The sequence below is a fragment of the Myodes glareolus genome, chromosome 16 (assembly GCF_982192425.1).
Source record: "Myodes glareolus chromosome 16, mMyoGla1.1, whole genome shotgun sequence".
Taxonomy (NCBI): Eukaryota; Metazoa; Chordata; class Mammalia; order Rodentia; family Cricetidae; genus Myodes; species Myodes glareolus.
In genome coordinates, this window is record NC_142041.1 from 62,280,177 (window position 1) to 62,300,351 (window position 20,175).

Sequence of the window (20,175 nt, forward strand, 5' to 3'; positions counted from 1 at the left end):
CTCAGAATACCTAGACTCTGAGTTTAGATCAAGTTCATGAAATGCTGCAGGACATAAGGGACCATGAAGAATGAAAAGGCAAGCGGCCCTGGAGGCCAGCGAAAATCATGCTTTGGACTGTTCCAAACGCAGTGACTATCATAAAGTCCTCATTTGCCTGACTAGATGGCTACAGTTCAAACGGTTACTACTATTCCAAAAGGTAGACCTGGTAATCTTCCAAAACGCTTTTAAATAAAATTCTTAAATTGTAGCAATAAACAAAACACAAGATGCAATTAAACAATACTGCAGTTTATAAAAAAACACATAAGAAATTTCAACTCTTATTCTTTGAGTTACAAAAAAATCAAGGTTTGGCTAAGTTATAAACATGTTTTTCTCATGTAATTATTTGCATAACTCTAGTAATGTTCAGTGGCTGTTAAGATCAGAACTGGTTCTTAAAAAAACACTAAAAACAAATACTTAGCCCCTGTATTTACCTGTAGAATATGCGTACATTCCAGGATTTGCTATATTACTTATTATTTTAAAGGTCACATCCAAAGGAGAAAGCAAACCACCTACACACTGGCATTATTTGTTTATTTCTTGGCTTGTAACGCCCTTAATTTGTTGATGTAGCAAACAAATTTCAACTCTGCTATGCAAATGACAGAAGGAATCTGCTCAGCAATTAACTTTAGAGTTCATACAGGCAACATGCTATATGTGAAAAAATTACTAACTGAACTACAGGTATTAAATACTGAAAAAATTAACAGTTTATTATAATTTATTTTATTTAACAATCTAGGAAGTTCGCAGCCATGAGAAGTTCCAGCGCAATTTCGGGTGCAATTGGGAATTCAGGAATCTCGGTGGAGCTGTTAGTGTAGCGGACCTTGTAGGTAAAGTACATGCACACTTTCGAGAGCACATGTGAAGGGATCTCTCTAAAATTGACCTCATTGGTTTCATTTTCGGCAAATTGACCTGCAAAACAAAAAGGTTATGTATGTTACAGACTGCACAGTACCTCTTCTTGTTCAAAGGAACTTTACTCCAACTACCGTAGAATGTGACTGTACTTGGGTGGTGTCTTTCAGCTAAATTACGTTACACAAGGTCTCTAGGACCGGACACAGTACAACTGGCATTTTCACCAGACTAGACACAGAAAGTGAACTCCAAGACACAAAGAGAAGCACACATGAAGACAAAGCCCATTACTCAAAGACAAATGCAGACAATAAATAATCAACACTAACAATTTAGTGTGTAACACTTAAGAACTATAGGAAAATAAAGTTCTGGACCTAAGTCATGTGGTACATGGCACTTTATTAGGCAGTAAATTAACAAATCTTAAAAGATTGACTGTGATTAGCACCAGATTATCTGATTTCTCAGTAGATGCAACACTTTAAAAATCTTTTAACAGTTAGTATCTGAAGGCTTGATGCAATAGCACATGCATACAACTTCAACACTCAAAAGGCTGGCTGTTTAGCTAAATCCAGGCTCAAAAAACAAACAATTCAGAATAATGGGATGTTCTTGTAAGACACCTCCTTCCGAACTAATGCTATATGAAGCAGTTTTCAGTTCTGCCTCAAAATGTCTTGCCCATAGTGTTATTTATATATCACCTGACCTTAACTCACAGGGACAATGTTTTTTTTTGAAAGCAGGTCTCACTACTGAGTAGCCCTGGCTGTCCTGAACTCATTCTGTAGATCAGACTGGCCTCAAACTCAAGAGATCCGCCTGCCTCTGCCTTCTGAGTGCTGGGATTAAAGGTCCGCACCACTCACTCATTGCCTGCAGAATTCTTTTAGATGTGTAACATTAAGTTGTATGTATATGCTAAATATAAAGGGCATTTCACATCTAGAAATATTTTTAAAGAATGCATTATTTTACATTATTTGTTTGAGACAGGATCTCTCTATGTAACACTGGCTGTCCTGGAACTCATTCTACAGATCAGGCTGGCCTCAAACTTGGAGATTCACCTGCCTCTGCCTCCGGAGTGCTGGGATTAAAGGTGTGCAACATTTAAAAGTTCCAATTGCCATTAGTTCAGAGTAGGGTAGGATGAAAAACAAGTAGAACTCTGAGGTTAAAAGTAAATTTTGTTTGGCTAGTAGTTAAAACCCCTTTTCTAGACTATAAGTAGGAAACACAACAGCCTTTAAGACACTAGAGATGGGTTTTTTTAAAGGTGAAAATCATATACACTGAGATTAAAGTTTAATAGCATTTAGTTTTCATAACTGTGCATTGCAAGTCCCCATTTGTCGAGTTCCAAAACCTTCATTACACAAAGTGAAGTCTTGCACCATGAAGCACTTTACGCCTCTCCATCTGTGGATGTCTTACTGTGTTATTTTGGCTGTCCTGGAACAGAGATCCGCCTGCCTCTGCCTCCTGGGCGCTAAGTTAAACATGTGTGCCACTCCAAAGGTGGAGGCAGGAAGATCATGTTTGCAAGAATCTTAGATTCTTTTTGAGACAGGCTTTCTTTGTGTAGCCCTGGCTATCCTGGACTAATTCTGTAGTTGAGGCTGTCCTTGAACTCAAAGACATATGCCTGCCTCTACCTCCTGAGTATTGGGATCAAAGGGGTGTGCCACTATTGACCAGTGAATAAAAAATTTAAAAGATATGCAAATGGTCAGCAAATACATGGATTATCAGTAGTTGCTAAGGAAATACTATAAAAACTATACTGAAGCAGCACTTCACAGTCAGCAGAACAGCTATCAACAGGGAGATGGCTCTTGCAGGATCTGGATTTGGTTCCCAGCACCCACTGGGACAACCACCTGCGATTCTGGTTCTAGGGGATCTGATGCCCTCTTCTGGCTCCACAAACTGTTACATGCAATACAAATAAACTCATACATACACACATACACACACACACACACACATATATACACATATAAATAAAGTAAGTGAAGAGACACTTTGGTGGCTCCTCCAAAACAAAATGGCCTATGACCATATAGTCCCACAAAGCAAAAGACCCGAAAGCTGGTGCGCTAAACAAACATATATACTTGTGCCCACAACAGCAGCACCATTCAGTTCAACTGTGCTGAGCAGATGAACACAATATAGCACATTCCTAGTACTAGGTGACTACCATATGAATGTACTTTGAAAGAATTATGCCACGTAGAAAGACATAGAAGGTCAAATACTGCATGGATTCCGGATAAGGCAAAACAGAAAGCAGACTGGACACAGATAAAGCTGAAAGGATATAGGATTTCCTTTTGGAGATTTTTGGAACTACATCTTTGTGATGGTTGTTCATACTGTAGAAGTAATAATTGCTGCTGCATTTGTATGGTTTAAACTCTAGCAAGTTAGAAAATACTTAGTCAAAAGAAAAAAAGAATGCTAAACAATCAGAGTCAGGAGTGGTTGGGCCTACAATCCCAGCACACAGGAAGATAAAGGTCTGAAGCCAGCTCTGCTGCATGCGCTACAGAATTAAGACTTTTTTAAAAAATAATGTACTTTATTTTATCTGGATTGGTGTAACGGTGTCAGGTTCCCTGAATCTGGAGTTACAGACAGCTGTGAGCTGCCGTGTGAGTGCTGGGAATTGAGCCTGATCCTCTGGAAGAGCAGCCAGTGCTCTTTAACTGTTGAGTCATCTCTCCAGCCCCCATAATTAAGATCTTGACTCAAATCAAAAACCGAAATGAAATGGCACAAAGCAGTTAGTAAAGGAGAGAGGAAGGTGTATTGGGGGTGGTAACTTTTACAAATAAACATTTTATCACAATAGTATATGACAAATACAAATTACGTTGTGTGTGTTTTGGTTTTTCGAGACAGGGTTTCTCTGTAGCTTTGGAACCTGTCCTGGAACTAGCTCTTGTAGACCAGGCTGGCCTCGAACTCAGAGATCCGCCTGCCTCTGCCTCCCAAGTGCTGGGATTAAAGGCGTGCGCCACCACCGCCCAGCTGAGAAAAACACTTATTAAACATTAAAAGGATATGTGAAGGAAAAGACACTATTACCTACCTGGTCCACTCAACATGGCCTTTATTGTTCCTGATGTTAATGCATGTTCTCTTTTTACAATAAATTCATGGCCATCAGAAGATATTAATTTGACATACATGGCGTCAGGGCCTTCACAGCTACCATAGGTTTTCTCTTCTCCATCTAAAATAAAGCAGTAAAATAAATTTTAATCATATATTAAAAATAAATAGATTGTCTGGGATTCTGCTTAGCAGTAGAACATGTTCTTAGCATATGTGACGCCCTGGGTTTGACTGCTAAGCATGGAAAAGAGAGGAACAAAAATTAGAGGTGTGAAGTGTAGTATGTAGATACCACTGACTCTTGTCACTGTGCTGGCTTCACTAGTTTTCTGCTCAGGACAAAATAAATAACAATAATTATTATTATAATTGATACATACTTTTAAAATACCAAGGTCTTTTCTCACGTATCTTTTGTAATTATTTTTTTTATTTTTAATTATTTTTTAAGAATTCTTTTTTTAATATTTATTTACTTATTATGTATACAATATTCTGTCTGTACGTATGCCTACAGGCCAGAAGAGGGCACCAGACCTCATTACAGATGGTTGTGAGCCACCATGTGGTTGTTGGGAATTGAACTCAGGACCTTTGGAAGAGCAGGCAGTGCTCTTAACCTCTGAGCCATCTCTCCTGCCCTTGTAATTATTTTTATGGTTACCACTGACCCATGGGTACTGGCACTATTAAAAGGCGTGGCCTTGTTGGAAGAAGTGTGTCAATGTGGGGTGGAGGAGGGGTGGCTTTGAAGTCTCAGAAGCTCAAGGCAGGCTTAATGGCTCACAGTATCTTCCTGCTGCCTGCAGATCAAATGTAGAACTCTCAGCAAATTCTCCAGTACCATGTCTGCCTACATATTGCCATGCTTCCTGTCATGATGATAATGGACTAAACTCCTGGATTCTAAGCCAGCCCCAATTAGATGCTTTCCTTTAGAGTTGTCATAATCATGGTGTCTCTCCACAGCAACAGAACCTGAACTAAAACAGCATCTTAAATCTTACTCTAAAGATTTAGGGAACCATATAGACATAGAGTAGAAGAATGAAGATGACTGTTCTGTCTAGCCACAAACAGCTCAGAAATTCCTAAAATGAAGATTAGCATTAGATCACCATTGCTGCCAAAGATGTTTTGTCTGAATCAAAACCCATTAAAAACAAGACCAATTTCAGTCTTTAAAACAAGAAGCTAGCTTTCAAATAAATATGATAAAAGCACCTCTCTCCATTTCTTAAAAAAAAAAAGGGGGGGGGAACCTTTGAAGGACGCTAAAAACAGCGTTTCTCTGTGGCTTTAGAGCCTGTTCTGGAACTAGCCCTCGTAGACCAGGCTGGCCTCGAACTCGGATATCCGTCTGCCTCTGCCTCCCGAGTGCTTGGATTAAAGGTGTGCGCCACCACCACCTGGCTAAAATAGATTATTTGAGGCCAGCCTGGTCTACAGAACTACTTCCAGGAGAGTCAGGGTTACACAGAGAAACCCTGTCTCAGTGCAAGTGAGGGGGAGGGACACACCCTAAAAAGTTAGCATTATTTCGAACTGACGCTAGGCAGAATGGCTCCTGCCTCTAATTCTAATACTCAAAAGGCTGATGCAGAGGCTAGAAAGATGCTCAGCAGTTAAGAGCAAAGCTGCTCTTTCAGAAGACCTGGGTTTGATCCCCAGCACCCATAACCATCTATATCTGTAACTCTAGTTCCAGGGAATCAGATTTTTAAAAAAGCTGACCCAGGACTGATGAAGATTGAGGCTAGTCTGGGTCACCCAGTAAAAACATCAACCCCACCTTACTAAGAAGTTCACTCTATGTGTGCATGCTATATTGCCTGATTTTGATCGTCAACCTGACTGGCCTGAGATACGCCTAGTGAAACCTACCTTTTAGGGTATCTGGGAGAGTGCTGACCCCAGATGGACTGAGGAGCTCCACTCTGATGAAGAGCATAAGGCACCGAGCCCAGCAGAATACTCGTGGTGGTGCTGAGGAAGATGGGATCTAATGGCGAGTGTAGGGAGCAGGAATGCATTTGGGAGCTCTGCTCTGTCCTTCACTTAGCTCTGCTCCCTGCAGACACTTGCTCACAGCTCTGCCCTAGCACACACTTCATTATGAACCAAACTCCTGAAATGGTGCAATAAAAACCTTTCTCAAGTTTTTTTGCAGGTATTTATCTGGACATAGGATTAGGAAATAACACACAATCTAAACATTCTGCACATTTGTTGTTAAAGTCACGTGGTTTTTTGTTGTTTGCTTTTGTTTTGCTTTTTCTCTTCTTTTTTTTTGAGACAGGGTATCTCTAGCTGCCCTAGAATTTACTCTGTAGACCAAGCTGGCCAGGAACTCGGAGATCTGACTGCATCTGCCTCCTAAATGCTGGGATTAAAGGTGTGTGCCACCACTGATTAGTGTAAAAGTCGTATTACTAAGGTGCTTAAAAAATACAAATTTTAATTAAAACATTGTTCCTGTGTATTATCTTTCAGACAGAATAACAAACTGTTCGTTTAAACATTAATTTCACTTTAGCCACACTCGTATTTTCATCCAATGACTTTAAAGGCCACCCCTTGGTATACAAAGTATATGTGAAAGTATGCTTATCTGGCAATAAGCCCACAGTGCCTTTACTTCAGTTGAAAGAAAGTATCAGCTCCCACTAACTGAAACAAAATTACCTTTGTATAACTTACCCATTATGTTCTTATAAAATTCTACTTGATCCCACAGGAACTTCAGCAGTTTCCTGAAAATGTAACAAAAGCACAAAGATTAATGCTGCATTGGTATTTCCCACATATCACTATTTACTGTGTTTCTGGTGCCCAATTTCAGGGCTCTCCCTCCTTATAGATGAGGTCATGACTATCTGTCAATGGAAGGCACCACAACGATTTTGTAAACTTGACCAGCTGGAGTTTCTGAATTTCAGAAAGATTTAAAAATAAGTCACTATAGGGGCTGGAGAGATAGCTCAGTGCTTAAGAGCACTGACTGTTCTTCTAGAGGTCCTGAGTTCAATTCCCAGCACCCACATGGCAACTCACAACTGTCTGTAACTCTGGTTCCAGGTGATCTGACACCTTCACAACAATGCACATAAAATACAGCTAAATAAATGATAAAAAAAGTCACTATAAATTGGCTGTCAAGGCTACTAGTACAGTTCAGTGGATGTGTGAAAGCTCTAGGTGTCAAATAAACCACTGGACTAACATGGGAGCCATGGCATCAGCTTTATATAAAAGCAGCTGATAACCAGGCACAGTAGCAGGAGGCTTGCTAGCTCATATTAGACAGGCTGGTCTATAGAGGGAAACTTTCAGAATCAAAGCCAAAGTTTGGAGACTCAGGTGTGCAGCAGAGCACGTGCATCTGTCTGCCTTGTACGCCAAGGTACTGCCTTGCATCCTAGCACAACACAAACGTAGTACTGATGGTGCTGCCGCTGAGGGGGAGGCTGTGAAGGGACATGGCAAAAATAAAAAACGGGACAAGTGCTGCTCATTAAAAATACACACATAACTATAAACACAAACCAAAACCCCCAAACCAAAGGATCAAAAGGTGTCCTGAAATGTCTAAGCCACTTCTTTTCCTGCCAAGAATGTGATGTGAAGAAAACTTTGGGTCCTGTTGTCATCAGAAACCAACAGGTATTGAGTCCTGGTTTCCAAAGGGTGGCTGGCCTCTAAATTCTTTTATTTGTGGTATATCTGATAGTTACATTAAGCAGCCAACAGTGAGTCAGTCTCTAGCTGCTTTAATCATACTAGTGCACTCAGGGTGGAGGGTGGGGTTTTTCTAGGCCTTGACAACAGAAGGAACTTTACATAGAATCCGGCACAAGACTAGCTTCAGTCTTAATGTTTCATCGTACGTAAATAGTGAACACTGATGCCATGTCAGCCTCTGAGATTAGTATTCATGTGCCTTCCTTCACATCAATGAACTGGAAAGGCACTCCCTCAATGGAAGGGGAGTAGGAAAACTATCCTGTGTATACATCAAGCAAACTTGGATGAAAGATTAAGTAATAACCAATGGCATGAAGTACTTTCCATGAAAGGCTTGCGTGCTAATTACACAAATGTACACGTGTTTATTTTACTCTTCCATCTCTTCTACACACAGGGTACTAAAGTTCTGAATTTAACAATGAAAGGTTAAATATTAAACACTTGGGCCAGACAATAGGGGTGCCACCTTTGATCCCAGCACTTGGGAGGCAGAGGCAGGTGCATCTCTGAGTTCAAGACCAGCCTGGTCTATAGAGTGAGTTCCAGGACAGCCAAGGCTACACAGGAAAACACTGTCCTGGAAAAACAAAAACAATAAAACAAAACAAAAATCAAACCAAACCAAACCAAAAAAACCTGAGGGATGGGGTGCTGGAAATATGGTTCAACACGTGATGGCTCACAACTGTAACTCTGGTTACGGGTATCCAACACCCTCAAAACACCTGTACACGTAAAGGATTTATTTATTTTTATTTATTGTATACAATATTGCTTGCATGTATGTCTGTGCTCTGTGTGCGTCTCTGGTGTTCTTTGAGACCATAGAGGGCACTGGATCCCTTGCAGCTGATGTTAGATGGCTGAGAGCTGCCATGTGGTGCTGGGGATTTAACTCAGTCCTCAGGAACAAAAGCTAGTGATCTTAACCACTAAGCTATCTCTCTAGTTCCTAACCTTGGAAATCTTAAATTTACAAAATAAAATGATTCCTACAAAGTTATTTTTTTCAATAATTTGTACCATTTTTAATATGAGATAGAACAGAGTAAAGATAATGTAAACAGTAACTTATGGGCTTATTTACTAGTGATCACTGCGGTAACTGCCTCTCAGATATTCTTTAAAAATAAATCTCCCAGAAGAGTATCATTCCTCTGGGATTATGAAACATGTATCTTTTACAACTTAGAATTTAGAGGTCTGAAGCCAGGCAGTGGTGGTGGCGCACACCTTTAATCCCAGCACTCGGGAGGCAAAGACAGGAGGAGCTCTGTGAGTTCGAGGCCAGCCTGGTCTACAGAGCAAGTTCCAGGACAGGCTCCAAAGTTACAGAGAAACCCTGTCTCGAAAAAACAAAAAAAAACAAACAAGTCTGGTAGATTTGACAATTCTTATTCCCTCCCTCCATTATTCAATTTATTCAGTCCCCCACCCCCTAAGGTTTCTCTGTGTAGCTGGACCAGAAGGGTCTCGAACTCAGATCTGCCTGCCTCTGCTCCCAGGTATTAAAGGCATGGCTTACCACACCTAGTTTTAACTATGTCATTTTTTTTTTTTAAAAAAAAGGCTCCAGGTGAATTTTCTACTTCTCCTAGAAGTTGATGCTATAAATTCTACCAAAACTATTATTTCCTGTTTATATTCTTTTGCAAACATTCTTTCTAAAAATGAAAAAAAAATGTTATAAAGTCTTGAAGTACAAGAACTTCAAGTGTCAACTTTTTTATCTAGATAATTTCCATAGAACACCTGGGTTGTTTATTTAATTAGCAGCAGCTAAGCAACCATGCAAAGCCTCATTTAGTAAGGCCTTTGGGAAGCAACAATTTCTCTACAGACTAGAGTCTATAGAATAGAGAAGCCCTACCACCAACACTATTCAAACAGTTCCTTTTAAAAAATAATTTTAGATTTATTTTATGTGTATGAGTGTTTGCCCATAGGTATGCATAAATATTACACATGCATGCCTGGTACCTGAGTTCCAGATCCCCTGAAACAGGAGTTATAGATAGTTGTGAGCCACCATGTAGGTGCTGGGAGTGAAACTCAGGTCCTTTGCAAAGGCAGCCACTGAGCTATCTCTAGCCTCAAGTTCCTAATTCTTAAGTAGATGTTTAAAATATGACATAGGATTAAGCGTGCACATATATATCCAGGAACTCAAATTTGAAGAAAAATCTCAGTTTGAACAGCTACAGTCTCCACGAAACTGGACTTCACCTCTCAGGAAGAACTGATCACATGACTACACGTGATGAATACAGTTCTGTGACAATGCTCTTACACTTAACTCACTCACACTCTTGATAGTTTTAGTCAAAGCTGGGTGTGGTGGTATACACCTGGAATCCCAGAACTAAGTATGTTGAGGCAGAAGAATCCTGAGTTTGAGGCCAACCCAGTCTCAGTAGACCAAAAAGCAAAGCAAACCATCACCATCAGCAAGAACACCAGATATACTATCAATAAAACCCAGAGATGCTGTCGATAAAACTAACTCAGTTCTTTTGATAAGCACATGTTACATAAAACTTAGTGGGAGATAACTGTCTCAGAGAAACTAAGTGCTGGCTACAAATCTTCAACAGAAAATGTGTCAAGTGAGCAGTGTTTGGTCTGGGTGACTGATGGAGTGTTGCTGAAAACCAGTTTAAACTCACTCATCTCACCAACACCATACTAAGGAGTACTACATCAAGTGCTGTCCTGGGCACTGGAGACAGAAAGAACACAAGATTCTAACCTCATGGAAAAATGGTGGCAACAAGGACAAGCCCAGCTTGTGGGGCAAGAGTGAAATCCCAGTTCTTGAGGTGAAACAGATTTACTAAAAGACCAAGGTCTGTCAAAATTACACTGAGCTACTAGGTCAGCTAGAACTAGAGCAAGGAGGTCCCAACCACAACTATCAAAAAGGGGTGTGGAGGTGTGGACATACCAGAAAAGCAGAACAAAACAATGTGTTTTGTGCGGAAGTTCTATGGGGAAGTAGAGTAAGTTTGGCAGGGAATGAGGATGGGAAAGTAGGTTGTATTTCAAGGTCGTGAGTAGAGGCGTGAGTAGAGGCGGCAGTGAAGCAAGGCTATCTGGGCCAAGGACCCTTTAGGGAGGGAGCATAACAAGAATGATAACAATTCCTAAAGAGGGAAAATAACAAGTCAGGGGGAGAAAGGGGCGGAAGAGGCCAGAGATTAGGGAAATGGGTTTTATCAAACATAATACTGATTGACAAAGAAATAGCTGAGACGTGGGTCACGACACAGCATTGGGGGGCTGGAGAGAAAGCTCAGCAGTTAAGAGCAATGACTGCTCTTCCAGAACCAGAACTGATTCTAGCACCCAACACAGCAGCTTCCAAGTGTTTGTAACTACACCTAAAATACATTAAAAAGAAAAACAAAGAAGTAAGGAGCCGTAGAAGTGGTTCAGCAGTTAAGGGCACATACTGCTCTTACAGAAGACCTGAGTCTGATTCTCAAAACCTCTATCAGCTGACTCACAAGTATCTGTAACCCTACCTTCCAGGTCGTGGGATGTGCTGACCTCTGCAGGGACCTGCACATGTGTGTGCGCATGCACATGCGTGTGTACACACAAACAAGCAGCACTTCACTGTCCCACACTCCGGGTGTCCTTGCACTCTACTGCACTGCAGGGGGCAGCAACCTCTCTACTACAAGGGTCAAGACAGTAATTACCGTCTGCTTTTCTTTTTCTGAGACAGGGCTTCTCTGTAGCTTTGGAGCATATCCTGGAACTAGCTCTTGTAGAACACCCGGTCTCAAACTCACCGAGATCCGCCTGCTTCTGCCTCCCGAGTGCTGGGACTAAAGGCATGCGCCACCATCTCACCCAGCTCAAAATCTTTTCTCTCCCATTCTAGAACTGAGTACTATTCCCTCTCCTAATCACTCCTAATCACACTTGTTTTCACCCTCTGCCAACTACCTCTTTCTTTGTTGCTGGGGACCCAACCCAGTACTTCACAAATGCTAGGTATATACTCTTACCATGAAGCAACACAACCACCACTTATTATTATTATTATTATTATTATTATTATTATTATTATTATTATTACTGTTCTGAGTCAGCTTCTTCCAGGACAGTCAAACTAGCCTGGGATTCCAGGATCTTTCTGCCTCAGCCTCCTGTCTTCTCTCACCACAGACAGGACCAGGCCTCTTATCAGGCTGAGATCCACTCACATTTTTATTTTCTTCAAGTATTTCTTAAGAGCTGCACAATTTCTTTAGAACGTGAATATAGGAAGAACTTCCACCTCTGCCTCTACGCCACTGACTACTCACATTGAAGTACTACCATCGCTAACAGATTCTCTCCATATAAAATAACACTGGTGATGCACGCCTTTAATCCCAGCACTCGGGAGGCAGAGGCAGGAAGCCATGTTGGTCTACATAGCTTGAGTTCCAGGCTAGCAAGGGCTACATAGTTAGACCCTGTCTCAAAAATAAGAAATGGATATGTGTGTATTTTTTTAAAATGGCATTATGAGGTAATAAACCCACATTTTTGTGTGTTTGGTGCTGGAGAACCAACCCAGGCCCTTTTGCGTATTAGGCAAACATGCCACATCAAGATATAGTCCCAGCCTGGCTCTTCTTAGCAAAATGTCATATTTCAAAGAAGACATTTATAAAGTAACTAGGGGGGCAGGCGGTAGTGGCACACACCTTTAATGCCAGCACTCGGGAGGCAGTGACAGACGGATCTCTGTTAGTTCGGATCTCTGTTAGTTCGAAGTCAGCCTCCTACAGTGCAAGTGTCAGGACAGGCTCCAAAGCTACAGAGAAACCCTGTCTCAAAAAACCAGAAACATAAAAAAAAAAAAAAGTAACGAGGGGGATGAGTAGTGGCCCACGCAAGAGTGCTGACTCAGTGCAGCTGAGGTCCAAGGCTAATCTAATCCTTGCACGTTGGAAAGAGGGGACAGCCATGGTGGCCCACAACTTTAATACCAACACTTTGGAAGCAAAAGTGGATCTCTGGGACCAGCCAGGCTTACAGAGAACTTCTAATGACAATCTAAAGTATCCTTTGAGAGTCTGTCTTCCCCGCCCCCCAAAAGTAGTAAACAGGAATCTCAAATCATTGCTAACAAATAAACAATCAACGATGGGCAAAACCACAGCCTTCATCACTGAATCCCTAGGGTACTTGTGAACTTGGACGTCTCAATAACATGGGCTATATTATGATGCAAATGAGATCAGATATTTATCATCTTAGGTCACGTAACAATATAAAATTCGACTTGGGGATTAAAAAGCAAACCTGGCAGTTTGAACTAAGTTGTAAAACTATTTCTATTGCTTTACACACTGAAACGTGCAGAGTAGGAATGCTTGCACTAAATGACACAGCCTGCACGTTCCCAAAAACTAAACAGATTTGAGTTCCTGAAGGAAAACTAAATGGGCATTGTACTTGGCACTAGATACTTCCTTTCACACAAAACTGAGAAGTAGATGGATGCACAAATGCCCCCCAACCCACCCCCAGTCAGCCAAAGATTACCCAAGTTGCCCAGACGTAAACTTTTTTGGGGGATCCTACAGCTGAAAGGGGCTAGAGCTCCCTCCTGGGACTACCGACTGATTCCGACAGTAAAACAAACCCAAGCGCACAAGAGGGAGGCAAAAAGGAAAAGCGACCCGGCTGCCATGCTCTTAACTCCACCCTCCCCGCGCTCGACCCGGAGAAGGCCCAGCTCGCCCCCACCTACGGTCTTGCCTCCACTTTCCAAAGCCCCGGAGCAGAGCTAGCTAAGGTCCCGCCAAACTCCCCTCCCCCCAAACCAGGAGCTGGGGAGGCCGGGTGGGCTCAGGGCTTCCGTCCCTTCCCCGCCCAGACGGGAAGGGGTGAGCAGAGGGGTGGCCAATGCGCCCAGGCGCAGCTGCCCTAGCTCTCCGAGCGAAAACAGAGCCCCGTTCCCACCCCAGCCCGACACTCACTGGCCAGTCCCGCAGCCGCCGCAGCAGTGTCCCCACGTACCGCCACAGCCCCTATTCAGGGCCGCCCCCCCACCCCAGCTGCCTATCCCCGTGGGTTCCGGGGCACGGGAAGGAATTACTTCCGTCGCGTCACAGCCGCTTTCTGCAACGCGCGGGAGATAGGTACCTGGCGAAGCAGAGACACGGTCAGCTAACAGATCGAGTATGGAGGAAGTGCCTTGTTGTTCTCGCCCTTTCTTCAGAAATGCAGGCCAATTTAAGGACTAGCGTTAGCAAACCTCAACCAATGAGATTCCAGGGCTTCTGGATTCCCAGAATGCAGCGCCCTCCTGATCCAATTTCTGCCGTGAAGCACTGAAACGGTGGGGGTAGAGGTGCATTCTGGGATATGTAGTTTCTTAATAAGTTACTGTTAGGATTTGGTCCGACGTGACGTTGCATCTTGGGACTTGTAGTTTTCCGTGTAGAGCGTTGAAATTTTGGTGGCTTTAAAGCTTGGCCCTTCCTCTCGTTTCTGTTTAGCCAGGAGGTGGGAGATTACAAAGGACCCTAAAATGTGAAAATGCAGTGTGTATGCTAAAGAAGATCATATTCTTGAGGAGGCGGCATCTGGTCTTTGTGATAAATAATACACATCGATGAGCATCTTAACAAGCTCGCTCAATGTGTTTGCTTCATTTCCTCTCTTCCCGGTATAGGTCAGTGTTTGCCGAAAATATGCCACGCCCACCCTCTCTGATCTCCTTTTCCTTAAAGTACAGCGGCCTGCCACCATTGCTTTAGTCGGAGCGAACCATTCTCGCTCTTCACCCCCGGACGCCCACCTCATTTCCGCACCCCCACAACCAAGGCATTTCATTGGCTTTTCCGTGATTACCCAGGGACCTTTCCTAGAAAGCTGGGGAAACAGCTCAGTTAGGTTTCTTCTCTGCTGTTTCATGAAATGGGCTTGAAGGTATAGATTCAAGATACTTAATAGTTACTCAATTAGTGGGAGTTGTGTAAATGTCCACAAAAGAAAATATGTATGTGCGATTTGGAGTTTCTGGAACTAATGACGTTTTCCAAAACGGCTATGTTCTTGACTTTTTTAGCCAGGGTCTCACAGTGTAACTCTGACCAGCGTGGAACTGTGTAGCGCAGATTACCCTCGTATTGGGGTCAACCCTATCTCTCTTCTGCCACCGTGCGCATTATTTTCCTATGTAATCCCAGGCTGCCCTCCAAGTCAAGTTTGCGATTCTGCTGAAATTACTGGTGTCGACGCTTGCACAGGACTCTGAAAGAGTCGTTCTCTGTTTGTTTTAAAGTCGATCAGCAGATAGGTATACTCTTAGAGAGTTGAAGTTAAAAAAAAAATGGAGCACATGGCCCTGGATTAATTTTCAAAGGCTTTGGGAAAATGATAAGAATGTTATGGTAAACCAGGCGGTGGTGCACACGCGCACTCGGGAGTCGGGAGGCGGAGGCAGACGGATCTCCTGAGTTCGAGGCCAGCCTGGTCTACAAGAGCTAGTTCTAGGACAGGCACCAAAAACTACAGAGAAACCCTGTCTTGAAAAAAGAAAAAAAAAAGTTAAGGATGTATCCATTGCTCAAAATGGTCTCATAGGAAGAGAGGCATTGGGTAGCAGGAGATAAAACTAAGGCGAAAATCTGAATAAAACTAGTGGGACCTGAATTAATCCCTTTTAGGGGCCCAAGATCAATTGATTATGTATCTTGACTCTGGATCATCCTTTAGGTTAGGGGCTAAAGAGGCAAGCATAGAGTGGGTGAACTTCACTGGCTCATCCTGCAATATGCTGAAAAATAACAAGATTCCCTCTTTAAAAGACACATAAAAGATCATTGGGTTGAACAAATGAGCAGTATTCCTTTCTTGGAGCTCCCACCTTTAGGAGAAAAGCTGGGTGTGGTGGAGCATGCCTTTATTCCCAGCTCCTGGAAGATCTCTGAGATGAAGGTCAGCCTGGTCAACAAGGTGGGTTACATACAGCCAAGGACTTTTACAGTGTGACTTTCCCAAAATAGGAAAAAAAGAAAACCAACACCTGCTCTGTTCACTTTCTTGAGTTTCCTTAAGCTTTGTGGGTGTAAGAAATGTCTTGGGTTGGCTATGGCCAACCTAACTTGCATTGTACCACGAATTTGAAAGGTCTTTCTGCTTAAGCTCAAAGTTACTAGTAACTTTGCTATAGATAAGTCTTAAGACCCAGCCGGGCAGTGGCGGCACACGCCTTTAATCCCAGCACTTGGGAGGCAGAAGCAGGTGGATCTCTGTGAGTTCAAGGACAGCCTGGTCGACAAGAGTGAGTTCCAGGACAGGCTTCAACGCTACAGAGAAACCCTGTCTCAAAAAGACTTATGACCCTAGCCTAAGTTGTTTGCCAGAACCTTACTGGAGCTGCTTTTGTTTTGTTCAGAGTGATCTTCTGATTAACACAGGGCCAGAACTCTCAGCTGTCAGCCCCCAAATAGTCCACTCCCACTTTTCAACCAAATGGGAAGCAAGTTTGATTTTTCTGGGGTGCACCCAAGAGCTGGCCAGCAACTGCCTTCTACATCAAGTTAAAGAAAGCAGCCTGAGTCCTTTTCTCAGGCTCCCTTTATGAAGTAAAATCATGAGTAGTTCCAAAGCAGGTTTACAGAAGAGAGAATTGGGGCAAGAAGAAAATACAGAGGTCTCTAAACACTCCCCCCCCCCCCCCCCCCCCCGTGGTGACCGTGTGATTAGGGAGGGCCAGTGAGGGCAAGGGTATTTTCAAAGACAAGTCAAGGTCAAGGGTTGGGTGGGTCAGATTCCTGGAACAGACTTAAAAACAGCAACTCAAAGTCGGGCGGTGGTAGTGAACGCCTTTAATTCCAGCACTTGGGAGGCAGAGGCAGGGAGATCTGTGAGTTTGAGGCCAGCCTGGGCTACAAGAGCTAGTTCTAGGACAGGTTCCAAAGCTACAGAGAAACCCTGTCTCAAAAAAAAAAAAAAAAAAAAAAAAAAGACAGCACCTCAGCTCTTACAGTAAATGGAAACTTATTTTTAACAATTCAGCATAATGGCTCCTGCCTTCAGAGTAGCAGTTTCCTCAGGATCTTTAGGGACAAACTCTTAAATTATTTTTAGGAAAAAACAAGCAATTATTCATGTCCAGAAGTATTTCTGTCCCATTTTGTACCTTTCATCTTTATGATCGACACTGAATATCCCCACAAGTGCGTCCCATTTTTCTTCTGAAAAATATTAGATATGTGTGTATAAGTGTTTTGTCTGCATGTACACCACGTGCATTCCTGGTTGCCTTGGCTGTCAGAAGAAAGCATTGTAAGATTTTAGACAATTCTGAAGCCATTTCTGACAATTCCAAAGCCTCTCAGCCTCTGTGCCTCAGTGCTTCCCCTCCTCCCCTGGGAACCAAGGACCTAACAGCTACACATGCACGTACTCAGTTCCTGAACAATTACCCATACACGTATGTTTTGACTCAGTCCCCTGGGAAACGGGGTCAAAATGACCTCTTACCTCATTTGATCTGACAATATTTCTCCAGTCAATTATTGGTATTAGCCCTTTTCGAATAAGCCATTCATAATGGTCAAGGAACAACCCCTCTTGTTTCTATAGGGCCTTCTCCTTTAAAAGTAGACTGTACCAGCTAGTCGGGGTCTCTCGGCTTCCCAAATGCTGAGGGACCCTGTCATGACAGAATTAATAAAATCCTCATGCTTTTGCATCGGCTGTGGTATATGAGATGGTCTCTGGGAGCGACTCCTTCTTGGTTTGGACACTAGAGTCCAACAGCATCAAACCCCTTGGAATTGGAGTTGAGTTACAAGTGATTGTAAACCACCATGTGCTGGGAATTGAACCCAGGTCCTTGACAAGAACAGGGACTCTTAAATTGCTGAGTAATGTCTCCCATCTGGCTTCCCAAATGAGCCGAATAGCCAACTTATATAGTCAGCAAGACTATGGCAAGGATATCTGTAGTGGTAAAATATAAATTGGCACCAATCCCATAGGGGCGGCAGCGGGCAGTGGATCATGAAGGGCCAGGGCAGGTGAGAGACAGAGACAGATAGCACCATGGGTTTCCAAATTTATTCAGGAACTCTATTCCTAAGTCCTGGCAATAGGCATAAGTATCCTCTGCTTTGGGGAGGAAGGTACAGAGTGTTGATACAAAAGCAATTCTCACTTCAAAGGAGGTAAAAGATAATTTATCCTGGAGCCAAATGAGTGACCACAGCCGGTGAACACAGATTTAGGTCATCCATGTTCTATGTTCCAATGTGGTAGTGGTTTCATGAAGCTTTTATAGTAATAGAACAATGAACGTCATCATCAATCAATGTATGTTTCCACACTGACGGAACCGAACTGTCAGGTAGGTTAAAACAAAGTGGGGGAAGTGTGTTTTAGGCTTCAGGTGCCCTTTGATGGTATCCTTAGCTTGCTCGTTGACTAGAAACCTAGGATCCTGCACATTCCAAATAAAACTCTGTGCTCTGTTTGTGTGTTTCAAATGAATTCATGAAGATGTCATTTACAGAATGTCTGGTCCAAGAAATTCCTTTGCCCAAAGTCTGGCATTTAGACAAAAAGCCAGCACCCCATCCTGAACTTGGGAAAATAGTGTCTACCTGCTAAAAGGAACTTTTCCATTAACACATTAACACACTCTTGGTGCCTATTAGCATATCAAGGTTTATTATACACTTTAAAGTCTTCTATTAGATTCCTCTCCTCCCAGGTACCCGTTTCCCTCAAACTCCTGTATACATCCCCTCCCCACCACCCAATTGCCTTTCTCTGTTTCTATGAGAGTCTGGGTAGTTTGGAATCAGCCTTTTCTTTTTATCCACAGAGTTGCTATTTTAGTTTCTTTACTACACCTATTTTTTTAAAAATTTATTTAACTTTATTTTATTGGTGTGAAGATTGGTGTGAAGTTCTCCTGGAACTGGAGCTACAGACAGTTGTGAGCTGCTGGGAATGGAATCCAGGTCCTCTGGAAGAGCAGCCAGTGTTTTAAGCCCCTGAGCCAACTCTCCAGCCCTTGCTGCACCCATTTCACTCACTGGGTGCTCAAAACCTGGAAGAGGCGTAAATGAGTGTGATGGTTTGAAAGAAAATGTCTCCGAAAGGGAGTGGTACTATTTGGAGGCATGGTCTTGCTGGAGGAAGTGTGTCACTGTTGGGATTTGGGCTTTGAGGTCTCTTTTGCTCAAGCTTCCCTCACTGTGACTGTTAGTTAACTTTCTGTTTTTTTTAAAAATATTTATTTATTTACTATATATACAATATTCTGTCGGTGTGTATGTCTGCAGGCCAGAAGAGGGCACCAGACCTCGTTACAGATGGTTGTGAGCCACCATGTGGTTGCCGGGAATTGAACTCAGGACCTTTGGAAGAAGAGGCAATGCTCTTAACCACTGAGCCATCTCTCCATCCCTAGTTAACTTTCTGTTGTCTGCAAGATGTAGCATTATCAACTCCAGCACCACGTCTGCCTGCACACGGCTATGCTCCCTCCCTGTCATGATAATGGACCGAACCTCTAAAACTAAAAAAAAAAACAAAATAAAAAACAACAACAAAAAAATCCTAATACAATAAGCCCCCCTTCAAGGGCTCGACCTCTTTTAATTGAACTAAGCTGCCAATTTTGCCCTCCTGCATGTAGATCGCTTGCTCGGGCTGGATTCTGCCACTGGCCATATTTTGGCTCCAAGTTCTGGAGTCCAACTCTTCAGCTTCTCTTCCCAGCACCTATTCTAACCATCTGACTCTCCTAAACTATTGAGTTAGTATCTCTTGGGCTCCTGAAGCACACCAAGCCTATCTAGGCATCTCTCTATACCAAGACACTTTCCTCTGCCTCCCTTTCCCCAAAGCGTCTTCCTATCCAGCTGTTTTCTCTTCTACCTGCTCTAACCACTCATCTCTCCTTGACTGCTGGGTGTTATCCCAGAATTTCCGGCTTTGTCTACTGTTACCATAAAGCCACACTGGTGTACCAGGAAGCTCCTCTCACCCCCATTGAGCTTCAATCACAAGGACAAGGGACATCTTTCCTCTGGGATTTGGAACATTTCTCTTCGACAAATCTCAGTCTGCTTGGGGATGCCCTGGATTGAGAGTCTTGATACCACACTTAACCCTCCTCTAGCTCCCTGGCCTAAGTCTCCATTCCCCTCCCCGCTCCGCTCTGGACTCTCCCAGATATCCCTGCCCCTGCTGACGCTCTCCTTCATCTATGCTATAAACCTTCCCCTCCACCATACCAGGAGCAGTCAAGTTTCCTTTCCTTTTCTTTTTTTCTTTTTTGTTTTCATTCATAGAGGAAGACAATAAATGGCTCTTAAGAGATCTGCTGAGGACCCAAGGTAA

General features: G+C 42.9%; 2 protein-coding genes across 4 annotated transcripts in view; one reads left to right on the plus strand and one right to left on the minus strand.

Moving 5' to 3' along the window:
* Ly96 (lymphocyte antigen 96) overlaps positions 1 to 20,175 on the plus strand; it is a 415,901-nt gene that overhangs the window by 345,919 nt on the left and 49,807 nt on the right. The window lies entirely within an intron of this gene.
* Eloc (elongin C) lies at positions 274 to 14,112 on the minus strand. Of its 3 annotated transcripts, none has more exons than XM_048420249.3 (4): positions 13,954 to 14,112; positions 6,757 to 6,809; positions 4,031 to 4,174; positions 274 to 978 (listed from the first exon to the last, which is right to left on the minus strand). In XM_048420249.3, exons 2-4 carry the CDS (start codon positions 6,758 to 6,760, stop codon positions 788 to 790), a joined length of 339 nt encoding a protein of 112 aa, XP_048276206.1. In that variant the 5' UTR covers positions 6,761 to 6,809; positions 13,954 to 14,112; the 3' UTR covers positions 274 to 787. The 3 variants fall into 3 exon arrangements, with proteins under 3 accessions (XP_048276206.1, XP_048276207.1, XP_085533493.1); XM_048420250.3 differs by lacking the exon at positions 13,954 to 14,112 and adding an exon at positions 13,788 to 13,859; XM_085677367.2 differs by lacking the exon at positions 13,954 to 14,112 and adding an exon at positions 12,507 to 12,635.

Coding starts and splice junctions, on each gene's coding strand:
- Eloc (XM_048420249.3), bottom strand. Junction 979..4,030: donor GGCCATGTTGAGTGGACCAG/GTAGGTAATAGT, acceptor TTTGTTTTGCAG/GTCAATTTGCCGAAAATGAA.